This window comes from Eulemur rufifrons, chromosome 14 (genome assembly GCF_041146395.1).
Source record: "Eulemur rufifrons isolate Redbay chromosome 14, OSU_ERuf_1, whole genome shotgun sequence".
In the NCBI taxonomy this organism is placed as follows: domain Eukaryota; kingdom Metazoa; phylum Chordata; class Mammalia; order Primates; family Lemuridae; genus Eulemur; species Eulemur rufifrons.
Window position 1 is genome coordinate 28,269,599 of NC_090996.1, and position 26,471 is coordinate 28,296,069.

The following is a 26,471-nucleotide window of genomic DNA, read 5'->3' on the forward strand; positions in this document are numbered from 1 at the left end:
GAATTTAAAATGTGCGTAATTCTGCTAGAATGCCCTACTTAGATAAAGTAAATATATATACTTTGTTTTGTAATTAAGTAAAATAATTGATAAAAATGACCTATAAGGGCCAAGAGGTCATCATTTAGTTATGCTCTGTTGGGACTTTTGTTTCTTTTTTTTTTTTTTTTTTTTTTTTGAGACAGAGTCTCGCTCTGTTGCCCGGGCTAGAGTGAGTGCCGTGGCGTCAGCCTAGCTCACAGCAACCTCAAACTCCTGGGCTGAAGCGATCCTACTGCCTCAGCCTCTCGAGTAGCTGTGACTACAGGCATGCGCCACCATGCCCGGCTAATTTTTTCTATATATATTTTTAGTTGTCCATATAATTTCTTTCTATTTTTAGTAGAGACGGGGTCTCACTCTTGCTCAGGCTGGTCTCGAACTCCTGAGCTCCAGTGATCCGCCCGCCTCGGCCTCCCAGACTGCTAGGATTACAGGCGTGAGCCACCGCGCCCGGCCTGTTGGGACTTTTGTAAAACACTATACCCAGTTTTGATATTCTTTTTTTTTTTTTCCCTTTAAATTTTCACTCAGTCTTTTCTAAAAAGGAAAGAGAAATGAGAGAGGAGCTATGGAACATCAGATATTATGCTGCATGTGTTTTCCCTTCCTTCCAAAAAAAATTGTGGAAAAATTGAGATCATTTAGTCTAATAAAAGGACTGAGAGGTACCTTTGTTATAATTTTCATCTTTATCAGAGATTTGTGTCTGGAAAGTTCTGACCCAGTTTTTCTGCTTCAGTTGTTAGCAGAGGTCATGTGATAAGGGAGGAGGACTCAACCAGGATTCTAGAGGCCTGGGTTTTAGCCTTGACATTAGCAAGTCTCTCATTTCTGAGTTTCACTCAGATTTCTCATCTCTAAAGTCAGGGAGTTGGCTCAGATAATCCCTCCTCATCCTTTTGGCTTCAGTGAAGTGTAGAGGTTGGAAAGAGGCAGACAGAAGAAGGTGGGTAAGTTTTTGGTTGTAAAAGTATTTTTGAGGCAATGCCCTTGAACATCTATATCAGAGATCTTTCTAATCCTTTCTTATTTATTGCCTTGATGTTTCTTGTGTTCTCTCTAGTTGCATCTGTAGGAGAGAGACAAGTGCATATTTATGACTGAGCAACAAGGATGATTCCTTGTCTTTAGCTTTGGCATTCTGTCTGCTTTGCAGCAGTATTTTTACAGATTATGCTTGAAGTATTGACATGGAGCTCCCATTAGACTAATGTTGATGACATTACTTATAGTTGAGTTTTGGCAGTCCACTTAATTAGAGTGATGTACGACAAAGATTAGACTGCTTTTAAAATGGGAAATGAAGAGTGCCACCAAGATGGGACCTCTAGGTCCCTTTTATCAGCCTTTAAAATGATTTCCTCCCAGACGCTGTGGATAGCTTTTATTGTGTTAGTATCATCTTTTAGTTCTCAATGAGATGAAATTGTCTGGTTGGCAAGAGACAATATTTTGTTAATTGTGAAAGAACTGGGGAGTCAAGCACTTGTGTAACCATTTATCTTGTGAAACATACCACATAGTACAGCTTAGAAAGAAGCTGTGTCAATTTCATATGCACTCTGTAAGATAACAAAGTTCTAGATCTGGAAATGAAACCGCTGTCATGGTTTTCACAGTTGAATGAATAGGAATAGGAAAGTTAAAGGGATTTTTGGAGGCCCCAGTCTAGAGCACAATTTGCTTTTGAACAATCCACTAAATTAGGGTTTCTCAAGCTTGGCACAATTGACATTTGGGGGTCAGATAATTCTGGGTTGTGGAGGACTCTCCTGTGCTTTGCAGGATATTTAGCAATATCTCTGGCCTCCACCCACTAGATGCACCTCTCTCCCTCCTCAGTAGTGACAACCAAAAATAGCTCCAGACATTGTCAGATGTCCCTTAGAAGTCAAAATTGCCCCAGTTGGCTGGGCACGGTGGCCCACGCCTCTAATGCTAACACTCTGGAAGGCCGAGATGGGAGGATCTCTTGAGCGCAGGAGTTCAAAACCAGCCTGAGCAAGAGTGAGACCCCCTCTCTACAAAAAGTAGAAAACTTAGCTGGGTGTGGTGGTTTACACCTATAGTCCCAGCTACCCAGGAGACTGAGGCGGGAGAATTGAGTGAGCCTAGGAGTTTGAGGTTGCAGTGAGCTATGATGATGCCACTGCACTCTAGCCCGGGTGACAGAGCAAGACTCTGTCTCAAAACAACAACAACAAATACTGCTCTACATGGTTCAGAGTTTCCCCAATTAAGGCCTTAAGATGATATATCACAGGTGTTAGTACAAACACATCTTTTTTCATGTGGCACTCAGAAGGCCACGATCTAATAGCTGGAAGCTTATCTGTTTATAATGGTGGCAGCAGAGAGAGGATGAAAATTGAACAGCGCCTTGACTGGAGAACTGGAATGTTATCAGTGGGGGACTAGAGTGAGGAGTGGTTAGATTGTCATCAGCAGAGCTGTCCCTGATACTCAACTTTTTACTCAAACTATTTCTTTTTTTCCAAAAAACAACAAAAAACCCTCTATATATTTTAAATATGCGAAAGACCTTGCTAATTTAAAGAAATCATACCGTGAAAGATACTTGTTTTGCTCAACAGCCTTATCTCCTATTTTATATTTTTTATAAATATGGATTTTAATATCAAGTATATTTAAATTTAAGTAAATTTAAAATTAGGTCAAAAGAATTAATATTTCTGTGACACTTCTGAGGTGTGTCATAATGACAGAGATTGGTTTTTTGCTTGACTTATGTCTGTAAATGTATTTGTGACATTTTGTGGGAGGGTGTTTGGTAATATTCAAAAAGCCATATTGATTAATTATAAATTTGTGTCTAATCCAGATATTTGTGAGCAATTTGAACCATGATAAAATTGTAGTTAGCATTCATTACTTGGGAAGTGATGATATCCTGAAATAAGGAATTTTCTCTATTCACATAAACTTTTAATTATATGTGTACTAAACTTCATTCACATGTGCTTATTCTATTGTTATAAAAAGGAGTGCTCTAATTGTATCTTGGTTGAATTTTTTTTTTTTTTTTTTTTTTGAGACACAGTCTCGCTTTGTTGCCTAGGCTAGAGTGCCATGGTGTCAGCCTAGCTCACATCAACCTCAAACTCCTGGGCTCAAGTAATCCCCCTGCCCCAGCCTCCTGAGTAGCTGGGACTACAGGCATGTGCCACCATGCCTGGCTAGTTTTTTCTATACATTTTTAGTTGTCCATATAATTTCTTTCTATTTTTAGTAGCGACGGGGTCTTGCTCTTGCTTAGGCTGGTCTCGAATTCCTGAGCTCAAACGATCCACCCGCCTTGGCCTCCCAGAGTGCTAGAATTACAGGCGTGAGCCACCGCACCCGGCCTCTTGGTTGAATTTTTATACGTCCTACAGTTGAATTCTTTCAAAAGCCTATTTCAGGTGATTTTTATATTGAATTACCTAGAAGAGTAAAATTTTTTAACCAGTGGAAAATACTTTATTTGACTTAGATATCTCAAATCTACCCAAATCAGATTGCTGATCATTAGCCATAGTTTTATGCTTATAAAATATGACTCCCAGCCCAGAAACAATTTCTAGAAGAACAATTTTACCTTTAGCTTACTTAAACATCACCAAAAGACATTAAAGGGTGAAAATTATGTGTACTTAACTCTGAAAATTCTGAAATACTGTAGTCATTATTGGCAAGGGAAATCATGAGTAAACTATGCATTGATAGAGTATCCTTCACATTTCATGTTCCTTTACATCTGATGTTCCCAACAGCCCTGTGAGGGAGTTGGAAATTGTATAACAGCTCCTTCGAACAGATTAAGAAGCTGGGGTACAGAGAGGCTGTGATTTACCTAAGTGGTGCCTGGACTGTAGCCCAGGTCTTCTGGCTGCCCACATCCTTTCTTGTCTACCATGATCCCTCCTCAAAGAAATGCTTAAGCTCCCCAGGTTGAAACATACCTATCTAGAGGTTAAAACTTTGAATGATTAACTATTTCATGTCATTTTTGAACCTTTTTCTTTCATGATAGAAATATTTTGAAGGTGTTGGCTTCTTAATTTGGCTGTAACTTTTTTTCCTCTATATTTATGAATGGTTATGAGAATAAATACTGATAAAGGATGGGACCATGGCTCTTGACCTACTGTTAAGGCAGCAGATTTTTGCCATTTGTATTTTTTTTTTTTTTTAAATCCACACATACTCAAGTCCCGTTGCCATTTCTTATTATTAGTTTGGGTCATTAGCATTTATTCTGCAGAAGTGGGAGTGGCATGATAATCACAGTATTGAGGCAGGATAGGGTCTAGAATTTTCTTCCCAGATAAGCACTAAAATGCTTAAACAATGAATGTAGCTACAAACTGAAGTGAAGCTGCCTGGGATCCTACAAAGGGCGATCAAGAGCTCTAAGTAGGGCCGGGCGTGGTGGCTCAAGCCTATAATCCTAGCACTCTAGAAGGCAGAGGCGGGTGGGTCGTTTGAGCTCAGGAGTTTGAGACCAGCCTGAGCAAGAGCGAGACCCCGTCTCTACTAAAAATAGAAAGAAATTATATGGACAACTAAAAATATACACAGAAAAAATTAGCCAGGCATGGTGGCGCGTGCCTGTAGTCCCAGTTACTCGGGAGGCTGAGGCAGGGGGATCGCTTGAGCCCAGGAGTTTGAGGTTGCTGTGAGCTAGGCTGATGCCACGACACTCTAGACTGGGCAACAGAGTGAGACTCTGTCTCAAAAGAAAAAAGAGCTCTAAGTAATTTCATTGCAAACCATATTAAGAAATTCTGCTTCCTATAAGTGACTCCAATGGTAGACTCCCACTTCCTGAAGAGCTCTTCCTGCTTATTTAAGGTACAGACAGAAAAACGTAGTTTATTACTGTGGGCAGGGTAGTCAAATAGAACCCAGCGTCATTTTTATTTTGGTGAACAATAGTTGACTGGAAAGGCGATGGGACTGAGTAATGGTAGTTTAATTTTCAGTCACTGGTTTTATGGCTCTTCTAATTTCAGTATTTGTTTAGGCATCATTTGTCTTAGGTATTGGTAACGTCTACATCAATAATGCTTTCTTTTTTATTTTTTGAATTTGTTGTCTTGACAGAATCATTTGACTTGTACCTTACAATTTATCCATCAAATGCCAACGGTATTATTATTTAGAACTCTTATCTTGTATCTGCAGCCAAATTATTTCCTAAATCTTTTTGTGAATTTCTATAATTTATCCACTTAAGAGCATTTATGTAGCATACATACATTCATTCATTCTTAGCAGTTCGGTAAACCAAATTGTTTTAAATTTAAGGGGGATGGGAGAAAGCTTAGGAATCTTTTTTGAGTGGAAGAGCATGGTTAGATAAACTGCTAGGTTACAGAAAAACCTGAGCATTTTGGAGAAAAACCTATTAATAGAATGTCTAGCACCTGGCATTCTCATTGTAGTAAAATTCTCTGCATGTTGAGCAGGTAGGTACTGTTTCTGTCAATTCGTAGTTTTATAGCACTGTGAATAAAATCGTTTTACATTTCAAGGTGTGAATTAACATTAGTGCAGAAATATTTGAAATGCCATTGAGCAAAAAACATACCAATGTAACTATTCTCATGGCCACCAGAGGGTGTGTGCACCATCTGCTGAAATTTGTATTATACTGTTATACAGATGGCGCCCACTTAGGAAAGAAATATTTTATGCCGATGAGGATTTCCTGGCCTCCTATAAATAGCCTGTTTCAACTCCTCATAACAGGTACTAAATATACTGCACATTAAGGGATGGAATTAAAAATACACAAAATGGGTCTAGTAAAATCTGGCACTCATTGTGTTGTATTTTTTGCTAAATTGTAAACTTGATTGAGGAGCTTTGTCTTATTCATCTTTTTATCCCCATTCATTCTTTAACAAATGTTCACTGTGTATCTGCTCTGTGCCAGGCACTCTCTGAGCTGGAGAAATGTAGTGATGAACAAGAGAGAGTCTCTTGTTTCATGGAGTTAGACAACAAACAGCAAAACAAATGAGGTGTACTGGGTTGAATAGTATCCTCCAATCTGCGTGGAACTTCAGGATGTGACCTTATTTGGAAATAGGGTCTTTGTAGATGTAATTAGTTAAGGATCTTGAGATGAAATCATCCTGGATTTAGGGTGGGTCCTAAATCCAGTGACTGGTGTCTTGATCAGAAGAGGAGAGGACATAGACAAGGAAGAAGGCCATGTGGAGACAGAGGCAGAGATTTTAGTGGTGCAGCCTGAAACCAAGGACTGCCTGGGCCACCAGAGACTAGGAAGAGACAAGGAAAGGTTTTTCCCGACAGTCTTCAGGGAGAGCATGGCCCTGTTGACATCTTGATTTTGGACTTCTAGCCACCAGAACTGTGAGAGAACAAATTTTGGTTGTTTTAAGCCATTCAGTTTGTAGTAATTTGTTAGGGCAACCCTAGGAAACTAATACACAAGATATAATAATTTCAGGTAATAAGTGCTACAAGGAAGAATAATGAAGGGTGATATGATAAGAGTTGGGAGCAGTGGGGAAGGGCACAGCTATTTTAGAAGACAGGGCCAACTTCTCTGAGGAAATGAGATTTGAGCAAAAACCTAAATAAAGTGAAGGCTGGGTGACCAATCCCTGAGGAGATTGGAGAGAGTGCTCCAGGAGGTGGGAACAGTAAGTGCAAATACCTTGAGGGAGGAATAGGATTGGGGGGGCCAGAGGGGAGGAGGTGGTAGAGGTTTCTTGCCACCATCGTGTGTCCTGGTGGAACCTTTGGTTGGTCAAGTGAAGGAAAGAGGAGCACTGGCAGTTGTTCCTGGGACTGTTCACCTGGTAGTTGTTTAAGCATCTGGAAGTCAAGTAATGGAAACACCACAGCTGTACCCTGGGGTCGGATGGTCTTTACACATTGGCAATCATCAGAGTGAGGAGGGACAACCTGGGTACTAGCAGGGCTTGAAACCTGACTTCAGGTCCCCGTGTCAGGCTGGCTCGTGTGCCGAAAGCAGGCCGCCCAAGGCATTAAGTACAGTTAGACAGGCTTAGAGCTGTGTGCTCTGAACCAGTTGGTGGTTTATTTGCATCTGAGCAAACAGGGGCTTAGACCTAGAAAGGTCTCTGTGCATATACGTGTGTGTTTTGTTCCCCAAACTCTTCTTTCAGATTTAAGCAAGAACTGTGGAGGAGACTGAAATCTGCGTAGCTAATTTGTGATAATTTCATAAATAATGATATAGCTTCTGTTGGGAATACATTGAAATTTGGGGGAAATGGTTGCAAAATTTGTTTTACTTAAAGCATAACCAGAGGTGGTTTAGTATCTTTTAAAAGATAATCTGCAATAGAAATAAGCAGATAACTATCACTTCACTTTATTTCCTTTTTATTATTTTGAAATATTAATTTTAGGTTATGTTTTCAAAAATGCCAGCTTTCAAAATTCAATACAGACTGTCACAGTACTGTATTTTTAAATAGCACATAAAATATAGCAAGTATTTAACAATTTATACAACCTTTTAGTCATCTCATATAGTTGTTGAATCTTATGATCTTTTTTTGGCAGTGAAAAGTAGAAGTTTTGCTTATGGGGTTGTTTTGCATTGTATTACTGATTTTTTTTTATCAAATTACTTGAAAATTTCAATACCAGTTCTTCTGAAGATAGAGAGGCTCCTTCATCCAAGCTATATAGAAACTACAGTGACAATGTCAGCGGCCAGAACAAACCTTTATACCCTAGAAATGTCCACAAAGGACATCTGCAAATGGTCCAACTTTTATTCATTTTTAAAGGTTTAATTTGAATTTCCCTTGGAGACTCAGAATTCATATTTATTTCCATTAATGTGTATACATGTGTGTGTATGTGTATGTATATACATACATAATTACATGCATGTAGATGTATACATGTTTATGGGCCGAAAATCCACTTCCATGAAACAACCTAAGATAATGTGATGTGGAAAGAGAGCTAAAATTCACCTTAATCTCCAGCCATGGAACATTTATTAATAAAATGAATTTAATCCATTTGGTTTGGGAGATTGGTTAGAATTTAAAGATACTTAAGTGAGTTTATTTTCTTTTATTTAGTTTCCATTTTTATTATCTTGTGTCCAATATTAACTAAGTGACTAGAATTTCTGAATGTTTTGTCTTTCTTTGTTCTTAGTATGAAAGAAAGCTGATTACACCATCATAACCATAGCATGGTTGGAAACTTTAAGAACCCAAAAACAATATAGTTCTACTTTAAGCCAATTGTAGGTTGGCTTGTTAAAAATGTTTTGAAGGAGCAGGGCAAGAGAAAATCCTGTTTTCAATGATTTTCTGATTTCCTCAGTTGTTTGAGAAATTGGCTGTTTGCTGGTTTTTTGTTAAATGTTAGGATTAAATATTCAGTCTCAGTTTCTATCAGTATGAAAACCAATTGATTTATTTAAAGATGAATCTTAAAATAAGCAGCAAGTGGTCTAGATTGGAAAGATAATATATTCCACTACAGATCAGAAGTTTCCTCTTTTGTGCAACATACTGATTTTAAACTTTACCAAGAGATGAAATGTCCACCTTAACATTTGGATCTGATTTTGTCCCAGTGATCAGATCAGCTTCCACAGTTACTTATTAAGAGCATGGTGCCAAGTTGCTTTAGGGCTGGAAAGAAGGATTCTTTCCATTTGCCCAGTGCTTTGCAGTTCATCAGGCTCGTTCCGCACAGTAACACCCTGAAGAATTGTCCCTGTTTGCCACATCAGGAAACTGAGGCTGCATATTGAAGGTTTCAGCCAGCGATATTCATTCAGCCACTAGAGCCTGGAGTTGAGCTTAGGTCTTCTGACTCCAAGCCCATCCCCCTTTCCTCAGGGTTCTTACAGTTTGGCTTTTAAGACAGATATGATTATCACAGAACAAAACCAGACAGAATGAGTGCTATAGGGCATTCAAAGAAGGAAGAAATGATTGTGAGCAGGAAGGCAGAATGTATCCAGTAGGGCTGCAGTCCCCAGCACCCCTGCTTAGGGCCATGGGCTGGTACTGGTCCCTGTCCTGTTAGGGACCGGGCTGTAAGCTCCACTCCCCCTCCCCCCATCTGTGGAAAAATTGTCTTCTGGTGCAGTAGGGGACCTTGAATTGGTTTGGCAGAGTGAGCAGACATTCTATGCTAAGCTTAGAGAAAGTAAGGAAATGAGCAGGTGGAAATGAGTTTGCGTGGGTGAAGGAGCCAGAGGGCAGGAGGTGGGTCCTCTGCAGACTGACCAGACTAGTGGGTTCTGGGTTTGGGGGGAGCCCCTTGAAGGGGCTTGATCACAGGTGAAACCAGTCAGATTTAAAGTAATTTTTAGCAAGGTGTGAAGGTATGTTTGGAGTGAGTGAGAGGAAGCGATTGAAGGAGACATCTGAGAAAGGTTACAAAGAAATTGACATAGCTTGCCTGGAGTTAAACAAAAGCGAATGAGTGTCTGAACTTGATGGTGACGTTTTGAGCCAGGGCCCTGGGAGAATTGTGCTGTCAACAGAGGGTTGAAAGATCTCCTTAGGCAGAGAGAGGAAGTTTCAGCATTGAATGCCCCTGAATAACCACTGTGTAATCCCATCAGAGCTGCTACAACTCCATCCCTTACCCGGTTGGTTGTCCAAATGGAGGGAAAGTTCAACCCCAACCTGCAGCTTTCTCACGTGGTTAGCCTTTTTTAAAAAAATGAAATGCAACAAAATGCAATAATTGTCACATAATAATGTCAGATCTTGTTTTAAAATACCCTCCACTACGCTGTGGCTGACAGTGCCTCAGTTACCTACTTCTGCTCTTGTTCCTACAGCCTGGAGTACTTGGGTACTTTGATTTCAGTGGCTCACCCCAGCCTCCTGGTTATTTGACCTTCTTCACTTCAGCATTGCATTCGTTAAAGAAAGGTAACAGTGATTCATCTTACGATATTGGTACTGCAACAGAAATGTATTTGTATTGATATCTTTTGTATATATTTTCTAATTTCCTTGATTCCTTTTCTCAATGTATTCTTAATAAATACTTACATTGTTTAACATTCTATCATTAGCAAACAAAAAGTATTATCCTATTTCAAATATTTTCTCTTAAATGTTAGCTTTTTAAGAATATAGCTTGGGCCAGGCATGCTGGCTCAAGCCTGTAATTCTAGCTAGCACTCTGGGAGGCTGAGGCAAGAGGATCGCTTGAGGTCAGGAGTTTGAGACCAGCTTGAGCAAGAGCAAGACTCTGTCTCTACCAAAATTAGAAAAAATTAGGTGGCTGTGGTAGCACACCTGTAGTCCCAGCTACTCAAGAGAATGGCTTGAGCCCAGGAGTTTGAGGTTGCAGTGAGCTGTGATGAAGCCACTGCACTCTAGCCAGATGGCAGAGTGAGACTCTGTCTCAAAAAAAAAAAAAAAAAAAATCGATTATATTTAGCTTGTCCAAGATTAAGGTGTCAGCGGGGGAGAAAAGATAACTTGGTCATATTGTGTCTGCAATTATATATTTTGCACTTTAAAATTTATTATATCCTTTTTTGTGTATGGTTACAAGTTTTTGTCTGTGTTTTCAGTGGTTTTCTGTCAGTTGGATATACTGTAATTTAGCAATACATTTCCTTTGGGAAGTATTTTTACAACTATAAAAGTTATATCATATTACAGTATAAGCCTATTGCCAGATTCACTTTCCTCAAATCCATATTTTTTTTTACTTAGTTGAATCATTTATTATTTGAAGTCCTTTTTAAATTAAACATTGTATTCTATTCATTTTTTCCATGTTGTTCTGTGCTCTCTATCCAGTCATGACTTCAAGGCCTGCCAGTTCTGTCAGGTACCTGTTCATCTGCTCACTTGTCTTCTTCTCCTTTGTTATCACTGTGGTCCAGGCCCCCTCACCCACACCTGGACTTGACCAGTGGACACTTACCTGGTGTCCATTCTCACCCCTTCTTCCTCACACTGTGGCCTGCGCACATGTTGGTCCTTCTGCCTGGAATGTGTCTCCACTTGTAGGGCCCAGCTTTCCAACTGTCAAACCCCCCATTCATACTTCAGGGTCTGGCTGAAATATCACTTCTACAGGCCAGCGAGGTGGCTCACGCCTGTGATCCCAGCACTCTGGGAGGCCAAGGCAGGAGGATTGCTTGAGGCGAGGAGTTCAAGACCAGCCTGAGCAAGAGTGAGACCCTGTCTTTACAAAAAATAGAAAAAATTAGCCTGGAATGATGGCACATGCCTGTAGTTCTAGCTACTTGGGAGTCTGAGGCAGGAGAATCACTTGAGCCCAGGAGTTTGAGGTTGCTGTGACCTATGATGACGCCACTGCACTCTAGCTGGGGCAACAGAAGAGACTCTTGTCTCAAAAAAAAAAAAAAATCACTTCTGTTATACAATTGAATAACTGATCCTTCCTAATTAAAATTGGATACCCTGTTGTTTCTTTCATAGCACTTGACACAGTTTGCATGTGGTTACAAGATGATTTGTTTAATGTCTGTCTTCCTCCCCAGACTATGAGGTTTCTGAGGCCAGGGACCATGTATCTTCAGTTCAGTGTTCTTTCTCCAGTGTCTGGCACAGAGCAGGGGCTCAATCAGTGATCAGATTAATGGTCCTATCATCTTCCCCCAGTAGATCAACCAAAAATCTGTAACCATCCTTTATTATTATTTTGGGGGGTATTATAACAGTATACTGTTAATATATCAAACAATTATGCAACTGACCATTTTAATAAATACTATGAAGGTTTTATGCATAGACAATCTACTGTGTTCACATTTTTTGTCTTGAAGACGTTGGGGGAGGAAGTCAAGCTGTCATATCTGTCGTCCGCTTGAAACACTTTGGGCTTCATGGCTTCAAGTGACTGAGAAGACTTAGTGAATCAAAGTTTGATCTTTGAAAACAAAATACTGCCAACTTAAATAAGCTTAAGAAGCAGACATTCAAACCTCTTCATGGAAAATTAAATAAAGCCCTTCAAAGAAGAAGATAAGACCTGAACTAAAGATTATATATAAAAGGGTAACCTAGAGTCATTCACTAAAATGATGGTAGCCTGAGCTGAAGAGGATATTTCAAGATCGTGGAAGGATGTTTTATTTGATTAGCTTATATGGTGGGCTGCTATGCCATGTTAGTGAGACATAAATCATTCATCTTAAATTATGTTTCCATTCAGAGGTTTCTAAAATGGTGTTCCTTTTTGGAAAAACCCTTCCAAATACAAGACAGTAGCCTTTTTCCTCTTTTTTCTTTAAGCAAAGGAAGAGTGAAATAGAGATAAGGGCATGTGAGGTGGCTCACGCCTGCGATCCTAGCACTCTGGGAGACTGAGGTAGGAGGATTGCATGAGGCCAGGAGTTCAAGACCAGCCTGAGTAAGAGTGAGACTCTGTTTCTATTAAAAATAGAAAAATTAGCCAGGTGTAGTGGCGAACGCCTGTAGTCTCAGCTACTTGGGAGGCTGAGGCAGGAGGGTCGTGTGAGCCCAGGAGTTTGAGGTTGCAGTGAGCTATGCTGACACCACTGCACTGTAGCCCGGGCGACAGAGGTCCTGTCTCAGAAATAGAAAACAAAACAAAAATAGGGATAAAATAAGGTCAAAAGGGATAAATGGTTAAAACTTACTTAAAGGTACAAACTCAACCTCCCTGGTCAAATCATTAATTTTGATAAATGATTATATGAAAGTTTTTCTCATAATAAATGCAGTCTGATTTACCTTTCCTCCATTTCATCCCTATCCTGTGAGTCTAGTTGGCTCTTATAAAATTCTGTTGCATAGGCAAGTTTGCAGGAACTGAGATTAATTCTGATTAATCCTTTTTTTACCTCATTTTATTGTGGCTAAGTTCCCACTTAAGCTTAATAAACCATTTTTAGAAGAAAAAGACACATTTGGAAATGATTTTCCATAATACATACACTATGAAGGATTACCTAAAATAAATCTTGCCTTGGGCATCTGGGATTTTTCCTCCCTTTTCTTTCTCCTACCCTGAAGTCAAGTGGTATTTTCTTTATTATGAAAAACAGATATACGTCAAGAGAAACATGTGCACACTTTTTTTTTTTCAGTTTCAAATGTAAATTCTAGGTCAATGTCGTGTTTAGATTGTATACACAAATCAAGGCCTGAGAAACATGTGACACACTTAATATTTGGTTATAGAGAGCCAAGGTGAAGAAGTGTTTAGACTATTGTGGTAGAAAGCAGATGCCCTGGTTCAACAAGCCACAAGCATTTACAAAATGCACGTCTTTTCACTGCTTTAATGATTTTTTTAAAAAATTGTGTTAGAAACAGCCAGGATACTCTGTGAGTTCCACATTTGTTTCTTGAAGCTAGCTGTCAGTCTACAGATAATTTGAGAGTGTACCATGTATGAAACATCGTGACTAGGTGCTGTGGGGTGTACGAAGAGGGGAGCTCGTTCCTGCCCTCCAGGATGAGGGGGTTGAGTTGTAAGGTCTGGTTTTTTGGTGCCTTACTATTCCTTTAAGCCTACTTGTCTAACATTTGATATTTTTACACATTATAATAAAGAAAATAAGGGAAATTCACTTATGACCTTAGCACTATAACATTAGCTTTTCTCTTTTTGTTTTAACTGTCTCCTTTCATCTCAGTTATCTGTGTCCTTTACCTCTTGATCTCTCAGCCTGAGTGCTGATGTGTCATTTTATGTAGGCTCACCTCTTAGGTGGGTGGGCAGGCACCCTTTGTTACATTTCTGTCCACTATTTTGCCAGCCTTTTTACTTTTATTATTTTTTATGTTGTTACATATACGTTTTATATTTTCATGTAGTTAAATCTCTGTTTCTTTTTCTTGATGTATTTTTTAATTTAAAAATTATTTAGCATGTAATGCTACCCGGCTTTACCTTGGCACAGTTGACTTTCCCCCTTCTTACTGGTTGATCAGTTAGCACCATTTACAGAATGATGCTTCTTCCTTTTCATCGTGATGCTGCCTGCCTTATTATGGAATATATTTTTTCATGAAATTGAGTCTGTTTCACTGTTTTGTTTTGATTTAGATATCTATTTTTGTATGGGTAAATATAATTTAATTTCTTGCTTTGTAAATTGTTATTGCCTGGTGAAGTCTGGACTCCATTTGCTTTAGGTCTTATGTTTTGCGGAATGTTCTTTTATATTCATCCGTGCCTTTGGCTGGATTTTGGTTGGAATTATATTAAATGTATAAATTGACTTGAAGATAATTGACATGTTCATAACATTTAGCTTCCGTTTCTAGGTTCACAGCATGATTATTCATTTATTCAAACCTTCCTTTTAATTTTTTATAGTAGGTCTTACATATCTCTCCTTAATGTTTAATCATTTCAAAGTGCTGGATGATTAATTGTGGGCTTGCAGCTTTGTGTATGTTTCAAGAGCCTGGAGGAATCCGTTCTCCTGTACTTCTTTACTCTTCCCGGACTGCAAAAGCTATTCCTCTTGGAACCTTTTCGCATCTGATCTTAGCAGACAGGATTCTTTATTCTTTTACCTAAAGAAAATTTGGTATAGGGGTCATATTCTGAAGTTGTTTGCCTGACTTTTTTAATCTTATGATTATTTCATTATTTGCTATAAAGATAGGTTCTGGTAAAATGTTATATTCTGCTATGATTCAGCAGCTTTTTTAAAAGAGAAAATTTGTAGCAAATTTTGATCTTGTTTTTCATCTGACCTACAGAAGGAGTACAGTCTAGTGTAGAGGGGAAAGCAGTGGCCTGGGAGCCAGCATGAACCTGCGGCCTCAGGGCCACATGTGGCCCTCCAGGTCCCCTTTTAATAAATGATTTGTTCTGCAAAGTTTGGATTCAGTCAAGGGGCCACACTCAAAGATCCAGGAGGCCACAGGTGGTCCCAAGGCCATGGGTGCCCCACCGCTCTGGTCCTTACCCTTTGCCCCAGACAGGGTCTGTAAACTTGGAACAAAATATTTAACTTTTCTGTGTTTGAGTTTGTCTGTCTGTAAATTTGAGGAGGGTAGACGTAAAAATAAATGCCTATTTTATAAGGCCAAATTATGTGTGAAATACTTTGTGAGTAAAGTAATAGCTTGAAGTCTATAGTACCTTAATTATAAACTGAGCCACCTGGCTGAAAGCACCTCAAACAAGTATTATGTTGGTTTTAGTGAAAGCATCTACACTGGAAATTATGTCACTTGACTGGCCCAGAAGCCTGGTCTTTCTCTCCCCATTCCTGGACCTGCTTCTGTTTGTACCACATCATTTTCTCAGTGTAGAACTGACTGAATCTCTCTCTCATCACAATAGGAGCTGATTGTTCAGATACTATTTACTGAGTGCCTTGAGGCCAGGGTTTTGTCTTCTTGCTCCTGTGGCTCTAATATCCTGCTCTAGCATAATTGTAGCTCAAAGGATGAATGAATGGCTAGTAAAGGGTACTTGAGAAGGCTTTTAGCCGTGGGATTTTAAAGGTCGTATTGCTTCCCTTCCCACCCCCACCCCCACTTCTGGTGCCTGGCCCCTCAGGTTCCATAACCAGTGTGTGGGAATTGCCCCTGCCGGGTTCATTCTTCTTGCTTTTTCTCTCCACTGGCTTCTCACTGTCTCATGACACTAGAATCCTAATGAACTGAGTTGAAATTGACTCAGTAACTAAATGTCACCTTGAAAATATTAACTAAAGATAATGTTTCCACGCATCTCTACTGCCTTTGAGAATTCTTAAACTTAGTTGACAAGGAAACCTTGTGGCATTAGTTTTCTGAGGAACAGCCTTTGGGAAATCTGTTCTAATGAAATTTTTTAGAAGAATTTATTAGAGGAAGAACTTGTGATCCCAGTGCAGGACCCATCTACTCCACCAGGTGGCATCTGACGCTGCTGAGATTTGCTTGTAGAACCGAGTCAGGACACATAAAAAGTACCCTCTTCCATATCCTTGTTTTTATTGTTTTTGTTAAAGAGACAGAGTTTACTCTGTTCCCTAGGTTGGAGTGAGTGGCACACTCATAGCTCACCATAACCTTAAACTCCTGGGCTCAAGTAATCCTCCTGCCTCAGCCTCCTGAGTAGGTGGGATAACAGGTGCATGCCACCGTGCCCAGCTAATTTTTTTATTTTTTGTGGAGATGGGGTCTCATTGTCTTGGCAGGCTGGTCTCAAACTCCTGGCCTCAGTTGATCCTCCTGCTTTGGCCTCCCAAGGTGCTAGGATTATAGGAATGAGCCACTGTACCTGGCCTTTCCATATCCTTATTCATGAATAAAGCTTTTCTGGACCACTTTTCTATTAGATTGTGAAATTTTATATAAAGAGATCTAAAGGGTAGGGTTTTCTTACCCTGTGTGTGACATTTCTAAAGGCATTGAAAAAACAAGTGACTGACAAGCAAGGGTGACTTGGAGATGGCTTTATTTTCTCAGGTACTTGGGTCTAATTCTTGGGTCTTTGGACCAGGCATTGGGTTCTCTGAGAGTGGAACAGGTTTTAGGATTACTTGGTTTTCTTGGACAGTCTCATTCATTGTCACTGTACTCACTCATAGGAGGAGATCTTTTTCTAACTATCTGGCTGTGTTCCAAGACCCTCTGGGTACTAATACCCATTAGAAGAAACACATTAAAAATGCCATACTTTTGTGTCCACCTCTAAACCTGACTTTAACTACATCGCCATCATTTTAGCAAGGGAATCCTCATATTTCATGGGAGATGTCTTTTTATTCTTGTTGTAACTTATTTCTTAAGTTTTGTAAATGCTGCTAGATAAGAATTAAGACCCGGAGACCTCCCAACTCTTGGAGTTTAGATTGAGAAGCATGATTTCTTAATTCAACATACATTTAAGGATCTGCTACGTGATACAGCTTTAAAGATGAGTGAGCCTCATTCCCTGCCATCAGCAGAAGCCACCAGCTAGTGTGGCCAACAGGCAGGGTTGCTCACGGTGAGAGTTCATTGCCAGATCTGTGAAGACTTCCTTGTAGTATGGAGGCAGGGAGACTGGTGCTGGGGCTGGGGCTGGGGTGCTCAGCAGGGGCTCAGCCTCTGTGAGTGTGTAAGAAGTTACATGCAGAGTGGAAGGTTGATGGGGAAGGCAAAAGGCCTGTCCACCTTTGCTTTGGCTTCAGGAAGCTCAGAACAAAATTTAGGGTTCGTTTATAGATATTTTGATTCCTTGAACCCGTGTATTTGAGAAATTGCATCATTTTCACTTTGTAATTGTGATACATACTACCTTTTTAAAGTTGTCCTGTTTTAGAGGGGGGAGGTGTGTGTGGGGATCCTATTTCTTCAAGGTTTTTTTTTCTTTCATATTTGGAAATTGAGATAAGACTCCTAGACAAAGAACAAAAAGGGTTAAAATATTGGAAAAAATTTTAGGGATTACATAATAAAGTCACAAACTTACAGTCTAACGACTCTATGCAGACAAATCCAGTTCTAGTCTGTACTTGACTACCTTTCGTTTTTCCAGTTTTAAAGATGAGGAAACTGAAGTTCTACGAAGGTTGTTAACTTAGCCAGGGTCAATGTGGTAGGTAGAATAAGGACTCCCCCGAAAGGTCCACTTCCTGGTCATTAGAACCTGTGCATGTGTACCTGGCAAGGAGGAATTAAGCTTGCAGATGGAATTAGTTTGCTAATCAATTGCCCTTGAGATTATCCTGGGTTATTGAGGTGGGCCCAGTATAATCAGAAGGATTCTTAAAAGTGGAATTGGGAGGCAGAATAACAGAGTGATGTGATGTGAGAAGGACTTATCTGGCCATTGCTGGCTTTGAAGATGGAGGAAGGGGCCACAAACCACGAATGTGGGTGACCTCTGGAGCTGGAAAAGGCAAAGAAATTGATTCTCCCCTAGAGCCTCCAGAAGGAACATGCTATGCTGTCAAGGGCAGTGTTGATTTTAGCCCAGCGAGACTCATTTTGGACTTCTGCTTTCCAGAACTTTAAAATACATTTGTGTTGTTTTAAGCTACTAAGTCTGCTGTAGTTTGTTAACAGCGGCAACAGGAAACCAATACAGTCACACACCAGTCAGTGCAAGAGCTGAGATAGGAACCCCGACCCTGGTGCTGAGCTCACTCTCTCCACCCCTACCCCACTCTGCTTGTGGCCGCTCTGCTCTGCTGGGGCTGAGGCAAGTGGTACATTTCAGTGATTCCCTCCTCCTGGCTTGCCCGTGATATTGCTTTAAATGTAATTCCTTTCCCTAGTTAATATCTGCCTTCCTAATTTTTCAAGACCAAGTGGAAGTCCTATGGGTTGATAACTGTTGCCTCTCTAGCATGACGCCCGGCGCTCTGTGGACATCACATGGAGATTTGCATACCACAGGCTCTCCTTCTTGGAACTCGTATTGCACTAACGGGTTGTGTCTCCCATTTAGCAACTGCTGTTGGTTTCTAATTTTCCCTTGGACGTTAGTGGTATCTTCCTAATAAGAAGCTCTCACAGGCAGGGACCAGAGACTCCTGATAAGTCATTTTAGTGGCAAGTGTCCCGGTATGACCGTGGCCCAGTCACCGCATCTCATTGGCGTTCAGGTTCCCCATCTGTAAAATAAGGGAGCTTTGCCCTAGTTGCCTGTAAGGGACAATTCAGCTTGAAAATGCAGTGCCCCTTGGCCTGCTTTTTGGATCAATGGTTTTTACATTTTGAAAGGGTTGTATGGGGTGGGGGTGGATGAAGAAACAACACGTGACAGAGACTTCATCTAGTTGACCCTTGTGCTAGACCATAAGAGCAGCCTGAGACGGAGTGGAGGAAGGTCTCTAAGCAGATAGGTTTGTTTGAGTAGTCAGTCCTTCCTTCCCTGAGGGTTTTGTAAAAAAAAAGGAATTTCATTGAAGTGCATACGAGGGAAGTTTCTGAATTGATCATTTTAATATTGTGGTTTGATATTTATTAAATGAGAACAGCTGGTGTGAGGGTGTTTATTTCACTCTCAGGTTAAGTATATGTGACAATTCATATTTAGCTCTAAGTTTTTCTCCTAAACTATGTTTCTCCTTTCCTCCTACCTAGCTCATAAGAAAGAAACAAATCATAGCTAAGGAGTTACATGTTTACTTAGAGTTTAGCAGTTCCTTGGCAAGCACCAGAATATATGTGTGGTGCCCAAATGCCAGATTTTTTCCTAGATAATTGCTTTGTGCTTTATATTAAGAATTTTGAAAATATACAGATCTCAAAGTCACATTTCTGGGGGAGAAATGCAAGTAATAGTGATGGTTTATTCGTTGAAAACAAGCATTTCTGTAATGTTACATTTCTTTGAAGGTTTTTTTGTTTTTTTTATTTTGATGGATGTATTTATCACTGGAAATGTATGAAGTCATCATCCAGTAATGGTTATGAAGCACTTGAAGAGTGAATCACTGTGCAAATGTTAAGTATTAATAGCCTTGGAAGGTTGTTTTTAATCCTTTTTTATATAATCCTATTGTTCTCCTTTTTCTGACTTATCCAAAACCTTGGAAAGAAGAGTGGGAAAGCAGAAGTTAATAAAATGACAGAGTATAGAATAAAACGAGGATTGTTACTGAGCAGATGGAAGATACCAGGATACAGGTTTGCCTTTTGGAATATCAGTATTCCCAGTGTAAAGAAATGAGAGACGTTTCCCCAGGAGTAAATGACTTCTTAGCCATGCTGATTAAATGCCATATGACTTAATCCAGTGGTATTTTGTTTTGAAGTATATTGTGTGTATTTGTTAGCAGTTAGATTATTTATTATTATTATTTTTTTTTTTTTTTTTGAAACAGAGTCTCACTCTGTTGCCTGGGCTAGAGTGCTGTGGCATCAGCCTAGCTCACAGCAACCTCAAACTCCTGGGCTCAAATAATCCTCCTGCCTCAGCCTCCAGAGTATCTGGAACTAAAGGCGTGTGCCACCATGCTCAGCTAATTTTTTCTATTTTTGGTTGTCCAGCTAATTTCTTTCTCTTTTTAGAAGAGATGGGGTCTCGCTCTTGCTGAGGCTGGTCTTGAACTCTGAGCTCAAGCAATCCTCCCGCCTCAGCCTCCCAGAGTGCTAGGATTACAGGCATGAGCCACCACACCCAGCCTAGAGCCCTATCTTTTTATTTTTGAAGGAGAGAGGGAATATGTTCTTAAAAATAATCATTTTCTGCTGTTAGAGGGATTTTCATGAAAAAAATTGAAGAATAATTGTCTTGTGTATCCTTACCAGGTAATTGCCCATTATTAATACTTACTGGCTGCTGGATTTATCATCTCAGCTTAATTTTCTTCCTGAGATAATGAATCTTGCTTTTTCATCATTACCACCCTGGCACAATCCAGTGGAAATATAATATGAACCACATAGTTAATTTAGAATTTTCTAGCGGCTGCATTAAAAATTAGAAAGAGGTGAAATTAATTTTTAACTCAGTATATCCAAATTATCATTTCAACGTTTAATCAGTATAAAAATTTTTAAGATATTTTACGTTCTTTTTTTTTAACCAAATCTTTGAAAAGGATTTTATACTTTTACATTTTATACTTAACAGCACATCTCAATTCAGATGCCAAATTTTCATTGGAAATACTTGGTCTTTATTTAGATTACATACAATTTGTAGTTGAAAAAGTGATTTACATACCCAGGTTGTTTTAAATGTATTTAAAAGTTTTCCAATAACTGAGTTATCACATTAAAATTTAAGTTAATCAGAATTAAATACATTCAGTTCCTCATTGTTCATATTTCAAGTGCTTAATAACCACTGTGGCTAGCAGCTACCATCTTGAACAGTGCGGCTCTGAACATTGCAGGACCTGTCTAAGTGTCCTGAAGAAAAGCAGTTGTTTAATAACTGCTGGATAACCGCATCTACTGAGTAACTCTATCTACTGAATCTCCTGCAGGCACACCCTAGAGTTCATGTTTCAGAGTGCAGTCCTAGTAGGCTGTTAGTTTCTGTGTGTGAGCTATGTACCTTTTCCTTCTGGCAGGACCCTTTATTGTTTATTTTAAAACACAAATTAAAATTCTATTCTGTTTCTTAACAAAAAATAAACTATTCTTATTTCTGGAATGTTTGAGAATATTAACATCTTGCCACACTGACATGATTCGTAGGTTAGAATGTGAGTGCTTTACTGTAATAATAAACTGAAGTTTTAATATTTAAAACTGAATTTAAGGCAAATGATACTAAGCAAAATAAAGTATGCTCAACCTCAGTATATGTGGAGGCTTAGTTCCAGCACTCCCCGCCCCCACCACACATACCAAAGTCCACACATACTCAGATCCCGCAGTTGGCCCTGTAGAACTCACACATATGAAAAGCCAGGCACCTTGTCCCCAATATAGGCAGGTTTCACATCCTGCTACTATATTTTATAGTATAGGATACTATGGTATAATTTTATACTATATAGTATATTTTTGATCTGCTTTTGATTGAAAAAATTCATATATAACTGGACCGTTGGAGTTGTAACCCATCTTGCTCAAGGTCAGCTGTAGTCTGATATTAAAACATTATCCAAAAACAGAACATCCTGATGCAAACTAGAGAGGAGAGTGAGCCAGGTGAATGTGAATGGAAACCAGATGGAATTTCAGTTCCTTCCACTCTTGATGCTCCTGTGGTGATTGCCATGAGGTGAATGGTGACAGTGGTGCGTAGAAGGCACCAGCAGGCAACTGAAGCTATACCCAGGGGAGTGTGGGAAGCAGGGGTGGAGCATTCTGTTAGGGGCAAAGAAGAACCCCAACTTCACAAGATATGGCCAGGAGTAAACCTGCCTAAGTGCTGAAAATAGACGAGATTGAATGGATCAAAGCAAGACCATTTCTTACTGAAAGCACAGCAGGCAGCAGGAGTGTCAGCATGGTAATGCTGGTTCCCCTGGCCCTGTGTCCACAGGGGATGTGCCTCATGGGCCTGGGTGGTGGCTCTGTGCACAGCCTTGTAGCTGAGGGACACACTGCCAAGCTCAGCACCTTTTGTAGCAAGCAGCAAACAAGCAGGCTCCTTCCCTGAGGAGGGAGTGGCCACAGGAGTCATGCTGTGGTGGCCTTGACCTGCTTAGCCACCTGCATGAGCAGCTGCAGAAAGTGCTTAGTAACTAATTCTTTTACCCAGGTGTTCCCTCAAGGTCTCATTACATCTTGCAGTGATCTTTGACACAAATTGTCACTGTATGGTTAATAGAGACTTAAACTGGCCAATTACCAGGCTAATGGAGTATATTGATAATATTTTTTTAAATTAATTGAATGAGATCGTGCTATTGTACCTTTTTTGGTGGGGAAAAGGAGAGTATGAATCTCAGTTTATTTTTAATTGTTCACATTCAAAGTTGTTAATTAAAATATTGAAACTTCATTACTTTTAGGATAAAGAATTCATTTCATAAATGACAAAGACTTTTATTGTAGAAAGCCCTGGAGCCCTGCTTAACAGAATGCCCTGGATAGGGAAGATGAGAAGTGCTGTTTTCTTGCGTCATCTTTACACTATAAACTTCCTTTGCTAATCCAAGTATACTTTGTTCACATGAGATTGCAGATTTCAGCTGCTTCCTCCAGCAAGATTCCACCATATGCTGGAACTTTAAATAGAAGTATGATTTTTATAAGTTTCTCTATGTGTGAAAAATGAGGTTTTGAAATTGTAATATGTTTGGGCATGTTAGAATCTGTTGTGTGCAGGCAGACTGTCCATTCTTATTAATGTAGTTAAATAGGTTTTTGAGTGGCCTCTTTTAACTTTCGGGTCAGGCTGTCACTTCTTATTCCTCTGCTCTAGTAAATCATGATGGAGGCTTTGGCAGACTATCAGATGAATTTCCTTACCGGCTGCTTTTCCTTCTCTTGGTCACTGTTTCACTGTGGCTGTCCACCAAGATTCAGTGTTTCCTTCTGGACAGTGGTGTTTAGGTCCTGCAAGTTCATATCCTCTCTTAAATCATGCTTTTTCTTCTGACAGCTTTGGGATCTGAACTTACATGTTATGCCATCTAAACAAAATTTTAAAAATCTTGAACTAATTTTATTCTTATAGAAAAGTTGTAAAAATAGAACAGAAAGCTCCCTAATTTACCTGCCTTCCCCCAGCTTCCTCCATTGTTAACATCTTACATAACCCTTTGTTGTGGTGGTTTTGTCAAAACTAAGAAATTAACGTTGGTGCAGTCCTATTAACTAAACTGCAGACTTTATTGGAATTGTTCCAGTGTTTCCACTAGTGTGTGTTTCTGTTCCAGGATCCAATCTTGGATCCCATGTCTCATTTAGTTAGTTTTTTCTCCTTTGTCTCCTCCAGCCTATAACAGTTCCTCTTTCTTTGTCTTTAATGACCAGGACACTTTGAAGAATACTGCTCAGGTATTTTGTAGAAAGTCCCTCAGTTTTAGTTTGTCTGGTTTTTTTTCCCCCTTTTTCTTTTTTTAGAGACAGGGTTTCAGTTCATCACATAGGCTGGAGGGCAGTGGCACAATCATAGCTTGCTACAGCCTCGAACTCCTGGCCCAGGTGATCCTCCCACCTCAGCCTCCCTAGTAGCTGGGACTACAGGTGCACCACCGTGCACGGCTAATTTTTAATTTTAAAAAATTGTTGTAGTCTGGCTATGTTGCTAAGGCTGGTCTCAAACTCCTGGCCTCAAGTGATCCTCCTACCTCTGCTGTCCAAAGTGTTAGGATTAAAGGCATGAGCCACCATTCCCAGCCAATTTGTTTTCTTGTGATTAGAATGAGGTTATGCATTTCTGGCAAGAATACCCACAGAAATATATTCTCAGTGTTTATTATCAAGGGGTTCATATGATGTCACTGTGTCTCCTGTTAGTGATGTTAACCTTGATCACTTGATTACAGTTAGTGTTTGCTGGGTCTGTCCCCTGAGAAGTTATGGTCTTTTCTTCTGTAATTAATAAATACCTTGGGGGAAGATACTTTGAGACTATGCAAATATTTCTCTAAACTTTTGCCCACTAATTTTAGCAACCATCAATGGATCTTGGCTGCAACAGTTACTCTGGTGTTAAAGTATTAGTAGTTTTCTATTTCCCTCATTCTTTCTTCATTATTAATGGAATTCTCCTCCAAGAAAGAGCTGACTATTCTCACTTATTAATATCACTGTGGAGTCATGGGTATTTATTGTATGTACTATCATTATTTTGTTGCTCAAATTGTTCAGATTTAAAGTTCTTAATTAAAATATTGAAACTTCATTATTTTTATGGTAAAATAATTTGTTTTATAAATGACAAAGACTCAATGTAGAAAGCCCTGGAGCCCTGCTTAACAGAGAATGCTCTGGATAGAGAGATGAGTTTGTCTGTTTGGCTATTAGGAGCACCTTGGGTTGGCTCCTATGTCCTTTGGACAAGCTGTCATCCTTTTATGAGCACTTCGTTACTTCTGACGCATCAAGTTATTTCAGAGCTATCTTGTACTTTCCTTTTCCCATGTCTGGATTCACCCCTTTGGCTAAAAGCCCTGGTTTCTTTTACTGGAGAATGGCATTTAGAAACCAAGATCTGGGTGCTGAGTATGCTCTTTGGTATCAGGGTCTCATTACCACTAGGTCCTTTCAGCAGATAAAACTAGCAATTGTATTTATACCCAAGCATGTGCATACATCTGTATTTCTGTATCATCTGTGTGTGTGTTTATGTGTGTATATTAAAAGCCCTAAGTTTGTACTAATTCTCTCTGATTCCAGTCTACGCCACAGGGATTATTTTAGCCTTCCCTTCTTAATATATAACTTCTCACTCCAGTAGTGAGAATCCTGGCTCATATTAGTAGTTTCAGGATTGCCACCTTATACCTCTTTGAGGAGCACATTTACTCACTAGATGTAGCATTTATATGCAATTCTTTTTGCCTTTAGTTTTTAGTTTTACAGCATCCAGTCAAGATACTATTTTTTGGTTACTTTGGTTAGTTCTTTCTTCCCACTCCTTTCACTATGGTGTTATCCATTTACAGTGGTTAGGGTTTTTTTTTTTTCTTTTTGAGACAGGCTCTTGCTCTCTGCTGGGGTACAGCGGCATCATCATAGCTCACTGCAACCTCAGACTTCCACCTTAGCCTCCCGAGTAGCGGGGACTACAGGTGCACACCACCACTTTTTTTTTTCTTTTTGGTGGAGACAGGGTCTTGCTGTGTTGCCCAGGGTGGTCTTGAATGCACAGCCTCAAGGGCTCCTCCCACCTTGGCCTCCCAAAGTGCTGGGATTATAGGTGTGAGCTGCCGCATCCAGACAAGGTTTATTTGTTAGTGTTTGTATTCCACAATGGGTTCCCATGTCTTGGTTGGTTCTATTATAGTTATTTGTTTAGCTGTGGAGTATGTGAAGGGTGTGTGCAACATTACTATGGCTGTAAGAGATACAAAAAAGTCTACTCAGAGAGTGCCAGGGCTCCTCGGCCTGCTCTCCTACTCCCCTTCTCCCCCTTCCCACCTACCCCGTTAGGTAACCAATTTCTTTCATTTCTCTCTTATTCTCCCTGTATTTTTTGTGTGTTTTGTGTCTTTTTAAACTCATCAGGTTTGTAGGAAAGATTGTTGACCATGATGGTATATAACTTGGTAACAGTTAAAGTTTAACTGATATTTTATTTAGTGTCTGCTAATAAAGCAGAAAGGGGATAGGAAAGAATGTGCCTTTTCCTACACTATCATGTCTACTCTCCTTTAATACTAAATACTTTATAATCACAGAAATATTACAGTATCAGATACTTCATGAAAAAAATGAAAGCTTCACACATAAGGATAAAGTCCCCTTTGATCTCTGTTCCTCAACACCAAACTACTTTTGTTATCCTTTAAGATGCTTTATATGTTTCTAAACATATATGCTTATAGAAAAAATAATTGTTATGAGTTTTTTATTAACATAAAAGATGTACTTTATCTTCTTCAGCTTCTGTTCATGCTATATAGATAGCCCTGCCTCACTGTTCTTAACATCTGCAGAGTGTTTCTTGGTGAATTTCCTTGCATGTGACTCTAGTGCACGTATGTGGAACCTCAGAAGTGCAGTTGCTGTGTCCGTTCTTCATTGCAATCAGCACAGCACACTGCTCTCCACGTAGCTTGCCATGTTACCCTTCTCCCAGCATCGTACCTGAGTACTCATTTCTCTGCCAGTCATCAATACTCGGCATTTCCTATGTCTTAAATTCTAAGCAATTTGAAGGTCAAACAAAAGCGGTATTTTGTTTTAATTTGCTTTCTTCTGAAAGAGTGAGGTTTGAGTGTATTTCCTTGTGAATATTAGCTATGTATATTTCCTTTTCTGTGGTTTGCCCATTTTTAACCTTTTTTTTTCTTGTTTCTTTGTATGAATTCTTTGTATGTGCTAGATTTGTTCATTTAACAAATATTTATTGATCTCTTACTATACACCCCAGACACTGCTGTAGATGCTGGGGTACCA

General features: G+C 39.6%; 1 protein-coding gene across 5 annotated transcripts in view; it reads left to right on the forward strand.

The window, feature by feature from the left end:
* The window catches only part of TXNDC11 (thioredoxin domain containing 11), a 61,959-nt gene that overhangs the window by 14,287 nt on the left and 21,201 nt on the right, over positions 1-26,471 (forward strand). For 4 of the 5 annotated variants that reach the window (XM_069486915.1, XM_069486917.1, XM_069486916.1 and 1 more), the window contains one exon: positions 9,875-9,968. In XM_069486915.1, coding sequence (XP_069343016.1) covers positions 9,875-9,968 — 94 coding nt within the window. Of the gene's footprint in view, positions 1-9,874; positions 9,996-24,518; positions 24,573-26,471 lie in introns of all 5 variants that reach the window. The other variant, XM_069486914.1, reaches the window with a different exon arrangement.